Below are 13,349 nucleotides of genomic sequence, written 5' to 3'. Positions count from 1 at the left end.
AAAGAGAAAATATTCAGGGAACAGAACGACCTGAAAGAGAAAAATTCAAAAGACATGTAACGGAACATAAGGAATGTACTCGTTCACTATGCTGCCTCAGGGGATGGTCGGTGGGCAAAAAAGAAGATCTCCGTCGGTTAGATGGTTTCCGTTGGGGCTTTGTGGAGTGACAATGGAAAAGACCGTCCCGCCGCTCCACAACTTCTTTTATCTGGGCATCCCAGAAACCGGACAGATCCAGATTAGACCCGCCTACGTATGCCTATGAAGTACTTGAGTGCTTCCGGGGCAAGTTCCCTTCTGAACCTCAACAAATCAAGGGCTGGTACCAGCGGCGTTACCATGCGCCGGCACCAGTCCCCACCCCTTCACGGCGCCGGGAAGCAGCACAAACTGCCATAAGTGCGGCGTGCCAGAGTCCGGTTGACACCTTAGCAAACTTCATTTTCGGACTAGTTTTCATAGCGACCTTCTTTGAAGATGCATCTTAATTTCGCTAATGTCGTTTATTAAGAAAAGGTGCCCTACTCCCAGCTTCTCTATTGCTTTATCATGGGATTTACTTTGTAGCCGAGCGGGAGAGAAGGGCATCACGCACAGTCGCCCAGCTATTATTGAATACTCCTGTTAACAAAAAAGCCAGACCTTGTGGGTTTGCCAGTGCTTGATAGTTTCACTTCTTCCTCCCAGTGAAGTGTTGATTCAGGCTGTTTGAGATCCAGTGAGGCTTTGCAGAGAAGTCGATCTCAGGAATTCCCTCTTTGGCTTGTTGTTTGCTAGTAGCTAGTGGTCTCTGTCAGAAGGTCATCGGTGGGGTCATCACTGTATGTGTCACCTGTTCTGTCGCAGTCTGAATCAGATCCTTCGGATGCCCAAGAGCAATGAGTCTAAAGCAGGCCTGGGCATAGTTCGCGGAGTTTCGCTACACGGAACTCCTCAAAGTGACCAAAAAAACTATGCGGAGTTCCGCAAGTGGCGGAGTGCGGTGCGAACTGCCGTTCACGCTGGTCTTTCTGCCACTCTGGTAGAAATTTTACCCGAGTGACAACTTGCGCTCCTACACTTACCTGGTGCGAGAGGGGAAAAACAATGCTGCATATGCAGAGCGGAGTTATTCGCAGTTTACGAGCTGCGCAGAGAGCAGAAAACTCTGCAAACTCCGCAAATGGAGCAGAGTTCACCGCCTAAGCCTAGTCTAATGCAAGATAGACCAAGAATGTGGCTTCTCCAACAGCCCGCATGACTGTGTACCGGTGCTGGGCACCTCTGTTGGTCCCTTCCTCACATTCTAGATACACAAGCCAATCACGTAGATAACATGGTGATTGATGGCGGTTGTTACCAGCCAATGGGCCTGGCAGGTAGGGTTATTGGGAGGGTTCTCAAAATACCCGTCCTCATTCTATAGAGAGGCTGGTGAACTTCCGGTCAGTTGGAGGCTATGGTGTCCGGTGAAAGCTTTTTTTCTGTTCAGCTGTGATGTGAAGTGTTGATGCTTACATTAACCGTAGTGAACTGAGTCAAGGAGCACTAGGAACCTGCACCTGACTGTTGGGAGGGGACAGCAACCGGAAACCACTTCCGGTCAGGGAGTGGGGAGGGCATTTTACAGGGATGAAGGCAAGGAAGGGGACATACATGTGGGCACCACAACGAAGATACAATAAAGACTCAAAGGCTGACCTACCTGTCTACGTGTGTTCTTGTGTGGCGATATGACAACTGGCGATGAGGAGGTAGGATCTGGAATCAAAACCAGAAACGCGTGCCTCAGATGATCGACAAAACCAGGAGCCCACCCTGGTCTGCCTACTGCAAAAACAAAGGGGCGCCACATCAGCAGTCCACCATGGTCTCAAGAAACTGATCCAGGAGCCTATCCTGGTCTACTGAACCCCAGTCGAGAAAACACAAAATCGGGAGCCCAACCTGATCGTGAGTAAAGCGAAGCTGGGAGCACACCCTAGTCAGCGTGCGGAGAATAGAAGCAACTTCGGGAGCTCACCCCGGCCGTATAAAAAGAAGGTGAGGAGAAGGGGAGCGGACATCCGACCGTGACTGCAGCCGCCCGCTGACTAACAAGAGAGCCCCGAGCCTCCCACAAATATTTCAAGCTGAAATCTTCCAAGAACTCGGCCACCTTAGAGTCAGGCAGGAGAACCAATCACAGGCTGAGAAGCGCCCGGTGGCCATCTTGGAGTTAGGCAATAAAAGAGCTAAAGACTCACAGAAAAAAAAATCGGTGGCCATTTTGGAGTCAGGCAGGAGAGCAAGTAAGGAGCTGAAGAAGACAAGGTAGCCATTTTGAAGTCAGCCAACACAATAAAAGGCCCAAAAGAGAGAAAACAAAAGGAAATTACCACAACAAAAGATGAAATAAAAAAAATAAAGGAGAAAAGAAAAGACATTTTAAAAAAAATAAAGGGAAAAAAGGAGAAATAAAAAGAAATTACAACGACAAAAGGTGAAAGAAAGGAAACCAAGTACAGCAAAAGAAGGTCTGCAAAACAACAAAATGACAGAAGACGCAAGTGACAAGAATAGCACGAACACAATTTTCCGCAGACCTCTACAATTCAGCTTGTCAGAACCACAAACAGCCATTCAGTGGGAAAGATGGATAAGGCAATTCGAACTATACATGCGTGCCACATGCAAGGCATACACAGATGACCAGAACATAGACTTGTTCCTAAACTTCGTAGGTGATGAGATTGAGGACCTGCTAATAACATTTCCACAAGATCAAACAACAACATACAAGGGACTAATTAGGTGCCTCACAGACAAATTTGACCCGCAAAGAAAAGTAGATTTCGAGAGGTACACGTTCAACACCACGTGTCAACTAGCAGAGGACTCTCTCGACGATTTCGCAGCCAGACTGTGTAAACTAGTAACGAATTTGACCAGTTTGACAACGAACAGGCGATACGGCTTTGCATCATTGAAGGCTGTCAGTCAGTGGAGTTCCGCGCACGATTTCTGAAGGAACCGTCCTCGCTCAAGAAAATACTGACCATGGCCCGAGTGGAGACCAGAGCAACAACACTTGCTAGACAGATGGTGCTGGGCAGGGCAAGAAGAGTAGAACAAGCGAACCCCGTAACTGGAAATGTCAAGAAGAGAGACAACACACCGCCACCAAGTAAGAAGCAATCAAGAACATGCAATTGATGTGGATTTGAATTTCCACACATACCGACGCATGCCCGGCAATGGGCCACAGATGCAGAAAATGCAACTGAGAAAACCACTTCGCAAGCACCTGCATGAGTGGAAAATGTAAAAGTGAGCGAGGAAGACCAGCAAGGCCACGAACAGTGACTAGCAGAAACACAAGGCACCTGGAAACAGAAAATCGCAGTCCCTCAGTGGAATCGGATGGAGCAACCGCGCCAGAGGCTGTGGTACTACTGTATCTGATGTCAGATGCCCCAGCGGAAAACCGCACGCCAGAACACATTAATCTTGTGGAAAAACATCAGATAAAGAAAACAGCGACAGTGAACATTGAAGTAGGAACATCAGATAAAGAAAACAGCGACAGTGAACATTGAAGTAGGAAGACACAGCACAAGCTTCGTATTAGATAGTGGAGCTACATGTAACATCATTTGCATGTCCGAATACGAGAAGATGAGGGTGAAACCTCCATTATCACCGTTCACTGTTGATGTATTCACCTGGGACTCGAGAAAACCAGTAGTGAACATGGGAAAGTTCACAGAAACATTAACTTACAAAGAAAGGTCAAGCAGAGAGCAAAAACATGCCCTACGAGGAGACATTCCAACACACTGTCTTCTACGCAACATGACCGCACAGGTGAAAGGTCTCCTAGCAATGACCTACAACATGTCAGAAAGACCCAACATTCTGATAGAACCTCCGGCTATACTACAAGGGCTGGGCAAACTAAAATAAATCAAATAACACTACATCAATGAAGTGATAAAACCGGTGGCTCAACATCCCCAAAGAGTGCCCATACGTCTGCAACCACAGGTAGAAGAAGAAATCCAAAGCCTACTGGCACAAGATATCATAGAGCCAGCCGACGGACCGACGTCCTGGGTGTCTCCAATAGCTCCGCTACGAGTCACAAAAAACGGAGGCACATGTTTTATGTGTGAACAAAATGAGTTGTATGGTGTCACTTCCTGCCGTCTGCCCCACTTTTATATTAGCATAATGCATGCAAACATCCGAAACCTGCCAGGGAAGTGTAATTGGCAAATATTTGCTCTTTCCAAAAACAAAAGACATGCTTTATAAATATTACAACATTACCCCAACTTTTAAGCACCCATTGAATACTGAAAGAGGAAAGTGGTATTTTCATTTGGTAACATATTAAGTTGCACCTATCGAGCATATTGTGGATATAATAAGGCATTGTTTGGTTGTACGCCTGTACGAAGCACTCGGGCTTTTATTTATTTATGTAATTTGTAGAGCGCACTGTCACCTTGCAGGCATCCTGGCGCTAAGCAGCTCAAAAGTGGGCGTGAGTCATTAGCAGGAGTCAAACCAGCTAGTTCATAGGGAACCGCCAGGTTTTTACAGGTCTCCTAAAGGGGAGAAGTTCCCTGATTTGCCTGATCTCCCGGGGAAGTTGGTTCCACAGTCTTGCTGCTGCAACTCCAAAGGATCTGCTCCCTGACCTGACTTTCCTAAATCTTGGCACCTTCACTAGTCGGGCTGAAGAATAACGAAGCATTCTTCAGGGGGTGTACCAATCAAATTTGTTTCGCAAAAGAAAGTCGTGCTCTTTATGTCTCCCATAATTCCCTGGTGATGTGTAATATAATAATTTATTGCTGGTAGTACGTTATTCTAGTTGTATTACAAAGAGTTACATTATTTTATGGGATCGTTCTTTGTTTTGTTTCTTCAGCCCATAACAAGTGTTAACACTTCGCCTAGTGGTAGTGGTTTACCTCATGAGTATGACGGGCAGAGTGTGCCCTACAGGAATTCGAGTCTGTGACGTAGGCGCTGAGGCTTCTTAGTCACCTGTCTGTCTTGTTAGTAAATGCATTTAGGACTGTGCAAAGTTTCAAATAAGCCTCGGAATTGAACCACGTTAGAGAAACAAACGTATGATCCAAAGACCATCCTGCCTTCGCCAGACATGTAATAGAAAGCAATCACCCTGAAAGGGCTTAGTGAGGGGGTGGAAGTGTCGGTTAGAGCCGGTGACTCCTTGCATGGCTAGTGAGGGGGCGCGCGCATTGTGTCCGGGGCTCGAGCCGAGCTGCACCTTTTAATATGCAAATGCGCGCAGCTGTCAGAAGCAGCGGGATTCCTCCCACACTCTCCTGCGACTTCCCCCTCGGCGGCGAATGCCCCATGATAAACATTAACTGGGTTAGTAGTTTGTAAATAGCACAACTGAGTAAACGGTTCTACATTACAGACTTTCAAAGTTGTATTTCATCGCGTTTAAAAAAGCAAAACAACTCTTTACTTAGACATCATTTGTATCCACGAAATGTATTGTTTGGGTCAAGGTACACAAAGATCCTATTCAAACGTAATCCGTCCAATGGGAGCGCCGGCTGTCTCTTCTTATTCAAATAAATGGCGGCTATCCGGCTCCTGTCAGAGCAGCTGGGCCCTCCCCGCTGACAGGGCCTGCGGACCCAACGGCTGCTTAGGTTACTGAAGGGAAACACTGGCCTCGGGTTACAGCCACCAGGCAGAGCAAGCAACTTCCAGCACTGGATGGGGGAGAGCAGCCAGCCACCAGAGCACGGCGTCCCCGGGACCTGCCGCGGGGTCCGTGATAGCGCCTCCTCAGAAGTGCAAGGGAGCCCGTCCACTTCATAGCATCCCCCCATAGACCAGTGCCCATCCTCTTAATGGCGCCTCCTCAGAGGTGCAGAGGCTTCCTCTTTTCTGGATGAGCACAGACTAACCTCGGAATCCAGCCTGATGGAGCACAGACACTTTAATGCACGCAGCCTCCTGCGCCGCAGCACGCGCACCGAGGACAGCCAATACTTTGAGCACAGCCTGCTCGGGAGGAGCACAACCATGACGCAGCACAGCCTGCTAGAGAGGAGCACAGCCACGATGGAGCACAGCCGCCTCGAGAGGAGCACAGCCGTGGAGCACAGCCGCCTTGAGAGGAGCACAACTATAATGGAGCACAGCCGCCTTGAGAGGAATACAGCCGTGGAGCACAGCCGCCTCGAGAGGAGCACAACTATGGAGCACAGCCTCCTTGAGAGGAGCACAGTTATGGAACGCAACAACGTGCACCGCGTTTCACTGTATGCCAAATCCTCCGGCGCCACGGACCGCTCATTTTACCTCACGACCTCCGGTGAGTGCCAGGGCAGGGACCCGCGTGCTCATGTGATTGTTTCTACAGCTTGAAGTTCACGTGACAAGGGCAAGCAGACATGTTGCCACTTGCATAACAGGTGCTTTTCACACAGCAATGTTCATGTAAACGTTTTCAGAAGGTTCAAATGTGGGGCAATATTGTCCCTTTGGTGTCATACACGGTGCTGGTGTGTGGTCACACACTAATAATCATTGTTTAAGGTTTACACACATGCATTAATCATACCTTGTTTTAGACCTTGATTAGAAGGGTTGGATCATAGGTTGAGTCTGCTGGGTCAGAATGTTTAGCACCTGCAATACATCCACCTGAACATTAGGTGCTTCGCCTCCTGGGCTATCTCTCATATGATGCTTCTCAGCTGGATCTTAAAGCAAATTGTACTTGTATTTCATCTGTTTTATGTAGAGCGGTCACAGATTAGTGATGTCGGTGAGCTGTGCAGCAGAAAAGGGAACTGCGCTGCCAGCTTCTTGTGTAGGCTCTGCTGTGAAATCAGATGCCTTCTAGGCACTTTGCTTCAGTGCCACAGGTAGTTAGTGGATGGAGACGAGTGGGTGCTCAAGTCCTACAGCTACATGCCCCCCTAAACTCTTCACACTACCTGTTCTTTAGTGCCAGGTTTCACGAAAAGGAGCTCTTCCAGGACCCTTGTAAGGTGAGAGCAGTGGCAGTCGTTTTACTCCTCCCACATGCATACCCCAGGACTCCATTTGTCCTGGGTGTCTCCTTCAGACAGCCCTTGCACTTTAGCTAGCAACCCTTTGACGTGCTGGGACTTGTTTTTAGGAAGTTTTCAACTTCAAGTCCCAGAATGCAAAGTTCTCTTGGTTCAATAGCCAGGTGTACTTAAAGGTATCACACTTGACATTTGCTTCCTTGGCCACTGTGGCCTACCGATGAGAGCAGGGGTAAGCGCTTCACTCTATCCCCTCCCCTGAGACAGAAAAGCATCTGTCGAACCCTACCCCTTCTATTGGGCAGTGTAAGTCATCACATTACTCCCACTCACGAAGAAAGTGGGATTAATTCTCTGCTTCACCCCAAGAAGGGACAGTACTCCTACCCAAGCCTCCAAGGAGAGCACCACCCCTGTTTCTAGTTTGGATCACTGCACTGTTCATTCTTCTTCTTATAGTTTTACTTGCCCCATTACAATGATTGCCTGTGTCCCACCGCAAATGTTGGTGGATAAAATGCCAGGACTGAGGGTGCTGCACATGACCTGGACCGCTTGGTAGTTCTGAAAAAGAGCACTTTATGCCCTAATACACCTTTCCACCTATGAGAGGGCATTAGAAGCTTTTTATCCCTTCTTGCCCCAGGAGAGGGTGTTGAAGACCATTGTGGTTCCAGTTTTGTGTCTCTCTCTCCATCCAGATCCAGGAAGCTCTTCCCCCCCCTCCACTTCCACAAGTAAGCAAAGTCCCACCTCTTCAGGCAACATCTCATACCTTTGTAGCCCCTGCCACGCAGGCGGCGCCTCTTAAGTAACCCTCCTTCCTCCGGTTTGCTACCCAGGTCCTTCATCCCTGTCCCATAGCCTCTGCATGTGTCTGTTTTGTGCCCCCTTCTCGCACATCCTTCCATACATACCAAATATGTAGCAGTGGTTGGAGGCCAGAGTAAAGAGCACCACAAATTTAATGTCGCCCTTAGTTCGTCCTACTCAGAATGGCAACCGCGAAAACCAAACCGCCTAGCCCAAACCCCAACATTGTGAAAACAGCGCACAAGGGAACTTGCATGCACAGACACAAGAGGAAGGACATTACCAGCATTGGCAAAGTCAATACATCTCGCCTATGCAAGAACTCTTTTCTTTGGCAATTATTTTAGCCATTGAGTACGCCAGTGTGGCTGCTGTTCAGCATGGTCAAAAATTATTGGAGTGGGTGGGGTGGTGTAGATTGTGGTAGAGTGGAGTGGAGTGCAGTAGATTGTCGTGGAATGGGGTTGAATGGAGTGTGGTGGATTGAGGCAGATTGGATTGAGGGAGTTGGGTAGATTAGTGTGATAGATTAGAGTGGAGTAGATTGAATTGTGGTGGAGTGGGGTGGAGAGGGCTAGGTTGGAGTGGGATAGATTGGGGAAGAGTGGAATGGGTTAGATTGGGGAAGAGTGGAGTGGGGTAGATTGGGCAAAAGTGGGGCGGATTAGGGAAGATTGGAATAGAGTGGGGTGGATTAGGGTAGATTGGAGTAAAGTGGGGTAGAGTGGAGTAGACTGGAGTGGAGTCTGTAGATTGGGTGGATTATAGAGGGGGGAGTGGGGTACATTGGGGTGGGGTGGAGGAGGTTGAAGCAGAGTGGACTGGCGCAGATTGGGGCAGAGCAAATTGGGGGAGCGGGGTGGAGTAGATTGGGATATATTGGATTGGGGTGGAGTGGGTTCGACTGGAGTGGGGTAGATCAGGGTAGACGAGTGGGGTAAAATGGAGTGGGTTGGAGTGGGGTGGGATAGGGTGGTGTGGGGTAGATTGGAGTGAATAAATTGTGTGGATTAAAGTTGGTAGATTGGGTAGAGTGGAGTAGGACAGATTGGTGCGGAGTCAAGAGTGGAGTGAGATAGATTGGGGACGAGGAGTGGGGTAGATTGAAGTGGGTGGGGTAAAATGTGGTGAGGTAGATTGCAGTGGGGTGGTCTAGGTTAGATTGGAGTGATGTTGGGTAGATTGGGGTGATGGGTGGATTGGAGTGGATTAGGGTAATTGGGTTAGGTGGAGTGGAGCAGATTGGGAGTGAAGTGAGCTAGAGTGGAGTGGGGTGGATTGGAATGGGGTAGATGGAATTGGGGTGGTGGGGTATATTGTAGTGGGCTATATCAGGGTAGAGTGGAGTGGGGTCAATTGGGGTAGATTGGAGTGGACTGGGGTAGAGTGTGCTGGGGAAGAATGGGTTAGATCAGAGTGTGTAGTTGGGTGGATTGGAGGTGATGCATTGGGTGGATTGGAGGTGATGCATTGGGTGGATTGGAGGTGATGCATTGGGTGGATTGGAGGTGATGCATTGGGTGGATTGGAGGTGATGCATTGGGGGTGATGCATTGGGTGGATTGCAGTGGATGCAGTGGATGCATTGGGTGGATTGCAGTGGATGCATTGGGTGGATTGCAGTGGATGCATTGGGTGGATTGCAGTGGATGCATTGGGTGGATTGCAGTGGATGCATTGGGTGGATTGCAGTGGATGCATTGGGTGGATTGGAGTGGATACATTGGGTGGATTGGAGTGGATACATTGGGTGGATTGGAGTGTGTACATTGGGTGGATTGAAATGGGTAGATTGGGGTAAAGCGGAGTGGGTAAATTGGGGTAGAGTGGAGTGGGTTAGATTGGCGTGGAGTTAGATCTATTGGAAAAGAGTGGAGTGGTGTGGGGTAGATTGGGGTGGTATGGGGTAGATTGGGGTGGGGTAGGGTGGGGTGGATTGAGGTAGACTGGAGTGGAGTTGCAGATTGGGGTAGATTTGAGTGGAGTGCAGTAGACTGGGGTGGAGTGGGGTAGGGTTGATTGAGTTAGGTGGAGTGGAGTAGATTCTGGTAGATTGTAGTGGGGTAGATTATAGTGGAGTGGGGTAGATTGGATCGTAGTGGAGTGGATTGGGGTAGAGTGGAGTAGATTGGGTTAGAGTTGGGTATATTGGGGTGGATAAATTGGAGTGTAGTTGATTGTAGCAGGGTGGGGTAAGTGAAGTGGGGGGGGTGTAGAGTGGCATGGCTTGTGGTGTCATGGATGAGTGGCGTAGATTGCAGTGGTGTGGTGTGGAGTTGAGTGGTGTGTTGTAATGTTTTTTGAAGTGGAGGAACGTAATGTGGAGTGGCACGTTCTGGACTTCCGTATCGAATAATGGAGTGGCGTGGCGTTGTGTGGAGTTGCGTTATGTGGAGTATGCATGATGTGAAAGCACACTGACCCTACATACAACACATTTTCAATTAAATTGACATTATATTTGCACCAAAATACAGTTTTACTGCACACAAAGTAAGCCCCAAGCTCCCTCAAAAAGAGAGCTTGACATTTGACCTCTGTCTTTGCAAAACAAGATTTAAAGGCCTGTTTACAGAGTGTGTTTGTGGAAGAATACAGTAAATCAAGTTTGGGCACAAACTCAAACTGAACAGCCTAAAGCCAGCAAATAGAAACCCAGAGAATGTGAATTACAAACCACAAAGCCAATGGTAAGGAACAGGCGGAATGCATTCCTAGGTCAGCTTTCTGAATGTCCCCAAGATGTATTTAGCAAACTAGACGCTGTCTGGTAGGCTTCCACTTAAAAATGAATGAATGGGAATGAACACCACAGGGGTATAACACGACATTAACAAAGGCAATAACAGTAATCACAATGTCACCCTTGTGGTAGCAGATATGAATATTACACAACATAGCCCTCGTGTCGGTGATCTGTACAGAGGTCACTGTAAGACCCCTCCGGCTAGTGTACGTCTGTTCTTGTTATGATTCATGGAACCGAAAATATTTCCAGTGTTCGTGGAAATAGATCTGTAGGTGGGCGTTTGGTTGTGCACAGGTGTTCGGCTCCTGTGGCTGGTAAACGGGCAGATCCCTCCCGGCTTCTTTGTTTCTGCTTCGGTTGAATGAACGCTGGAATCTGTAATCATACCAACAGGTGGATTGTTAACGCCCCTATTTTTGAATCGGGCTCAAGTGAAACGAGGCGTTTCAGCGCTAGAACCACTGTAATGACGTGGCGAGTAAACGAATTAGAAGGAAAAACAGCGCTGACCAAGCCCAAACGCCTGGGTTTCATGAGCACATGTTAACACAGAAGGAGGCCCCAAGAGCGGACGAGCAAGGGCCACTGCTGCAAATGAGTGTCTCCTGCAATGGAGGTGGAAGGATACTCTCAAACAGCCAATAGCCTTAGGCCAGAGAAAAACATTGCACTGTGTTGAGCGAAGACGTGGAGAGTGTCAAGACAATAGCTGGGACAGGCTGAAAAAAGGAAGCCTGTGGCTGAAAGGGTTGGACCCAGAGCCCAGTTTAGTAGCCAGAGCCCGGTTTAGTATGTATGTGAGCCATAGAGGTCTGTTTAACTACTGCATTGTTATAACCCAGACTTAAAAACTCCTGTTATATGTAGTAGGAAAGAAATCTTGCTCGTGATTCGCACACAACTCAAATCTAAATGTGTGCTGATTTTGTAGGATACCACACTATTAGTCCTAAGTTTTCCTTTTGCAAAGTTTTGTTAGTTCCATTGAACATATCAGACCTCTCCTTGAATGCATTAGTCTGTAAAATAAAAACATGGCAGTGGAAACTTCATTCCTTGCCAGTGTGAGCGATCTGGCAACCTTACCTAACAAGCATTTACAATGCAATGGTTTTGCCTTTGTTAAAGTTAGAGCTATTGGCATTGCTCTTGACATTATTTTTATTTATGTTTTTTTTAACATAAATAAATGGAATTGTCATTTACAATGCCAATAGCTTAATCTCTCGCAAATGCCACACACAAACACCCACAGAGAGCCCCCCACACACACACACAGAGCCCTCCACAGACACACCCACACAGAGCCCCCCACACACACAGCCACACAGAGCCCCCCCGCCCCCAAACAGAGCCGCCCCACACACCCACACAGAGCCCCCCACACACTGCGAGCCCCACACACACAGAATGTGTCCTGGGATAGTGCACTCCTCTCGGGGCACGACGGCATCACAACAGCCCTTGTGCAATGTGTGCCCGCCCCATTGCACGCACATTTTTTCACACTCAGGCGGACACACACACACAATACACACTCACACACTGATACTCAACACGTAGACACATATGCAGAGACTGAGAGACATGCAGACGGACGAGCTGACACGCACAGGCACACTCACTCAGCCACACAATGCGTAGACAGACGTACACACATGAAGAAACCCGCACAGACACGCGCACAAACACACAGGCGCATACACATAGTACATACACACATAAGTATGTACACACATGTATTCGTACGCTCAAAAGTGTATACACAAACCCCATTATTCACAGTGCATTCGTAGGTGGCTGGAGGGGTGGTCGGCACGAACCTATCCTGACCTGCTTGCAATAAATAAATGAAAAAAAAAATGGAAATTCAACTATTGGATTCAAATTTGATTGAGGTGGACTAGCAAATCCTGTAATCTCTGAACACCTTAAAGACCACTCAATTGACAAATGCAGAATGTGACGTGGAAGTTATTGTAGAATTTTGGCAGTCTGATGTTTAGACTGGGCATGCAGGCGGGACAAGGTGATCAAAGAAGCGACAGAAGAGCATCTGGACATACAAATTAGTTGGATGAAAATTCACTGGACATATTTTGAATATACCACACAAGTAAGGAACGTTATATTTAAATACATAAATAGGGACTAGATTGGGTATCTGAAACTAGTCCCTCACAAGCTCTTAGTGGCATGAACACAGTATGAGGTGACATGGATCCCCACTTGCTTCATTTCCTTCATGCCATTCATTACTGCACGTGGCCTCGAGCGAGCCGAGTTCTCAGCCTGATTGTTTTTGTGACCTTGGGCACAGAAAGAGAAAGGATGTTTATCTCGCGGCTCTCTTCTGTAAATAGGACCACATCCCCCAACCACATTCACTTCCTATCTCTTTCTCCCAGCCTCGGGCTTTATCATCTTCCTTGTAATTTCCAGGCTTGTGCAACGCGCCTTCCCGCCCTCCTCCGCTCCGGACAGTGACGTGAGACGTCCCGCCACCGGCAGTCACGGGGCCGGTGAGTCACGCTTCGCCCTGAATGGAAGCACTGCTTAGTCTGGGCATAGCTTCGCCATGAGTCGACGGTGGGGGCGGAGACGGGGAAGGGCAGGCGGCTGGAGAACTGGCCAAGAAAGAGAGAGCGCCGCAAAGGAGAAAGGGAGGGGAGAAGTCAATAGCAGAAAAGGATATGGAAAGAGGGGGAGGGGTATAGGAAATGTATAGATAAAAGAAGACATATGAAGGA

The 13,349-nt window shown here is 48.2% G+C and overlaps 1 protein-coding gene across 1 annotated transcript in view; it reads left to right on the top strand.

Moving 5' to 3' along the window:
- The first annotated feature begins 5,666 nt into the window (after positions 1 to 5,666).
- RGS3 (regulator of G protein signaling 3) overlaps positions 5,667 to 13,349 on the top strand; it is a 688,935-nt gene continuing 681,252 nt past the window's right edge. The window contains exon 1 of the mRNA XM_086921262.1: positions 5,667 to 6,334. Within this exon, the coding sequence (XP_086777388.1) occupies positions 5,941 to 6,334 (394 nt within the window). The 5' untranslated portion in view covers positions 5,667 to 5,940. The remainder of the gene's footprint in view (positions 6,335 to 13,349) is intronic.

This window comes from Lissotriton vulgaris, chromosome 5 (assembly GCF_964263255.1).
Source record: "Lissotriton vulgaris chromosome 5, aLisVul1.2, whole genome shotgun sequence".
Taxonomy (NCBI): Eukaryota; Metazoa; Chordata; class Amphibia; order Caudata; family Salamandridae; genus Lissotriton; species Lissotriton vulgaris.
This window is presented reverse-complemented; position numbering and strand designations above follow the sequence as displayed.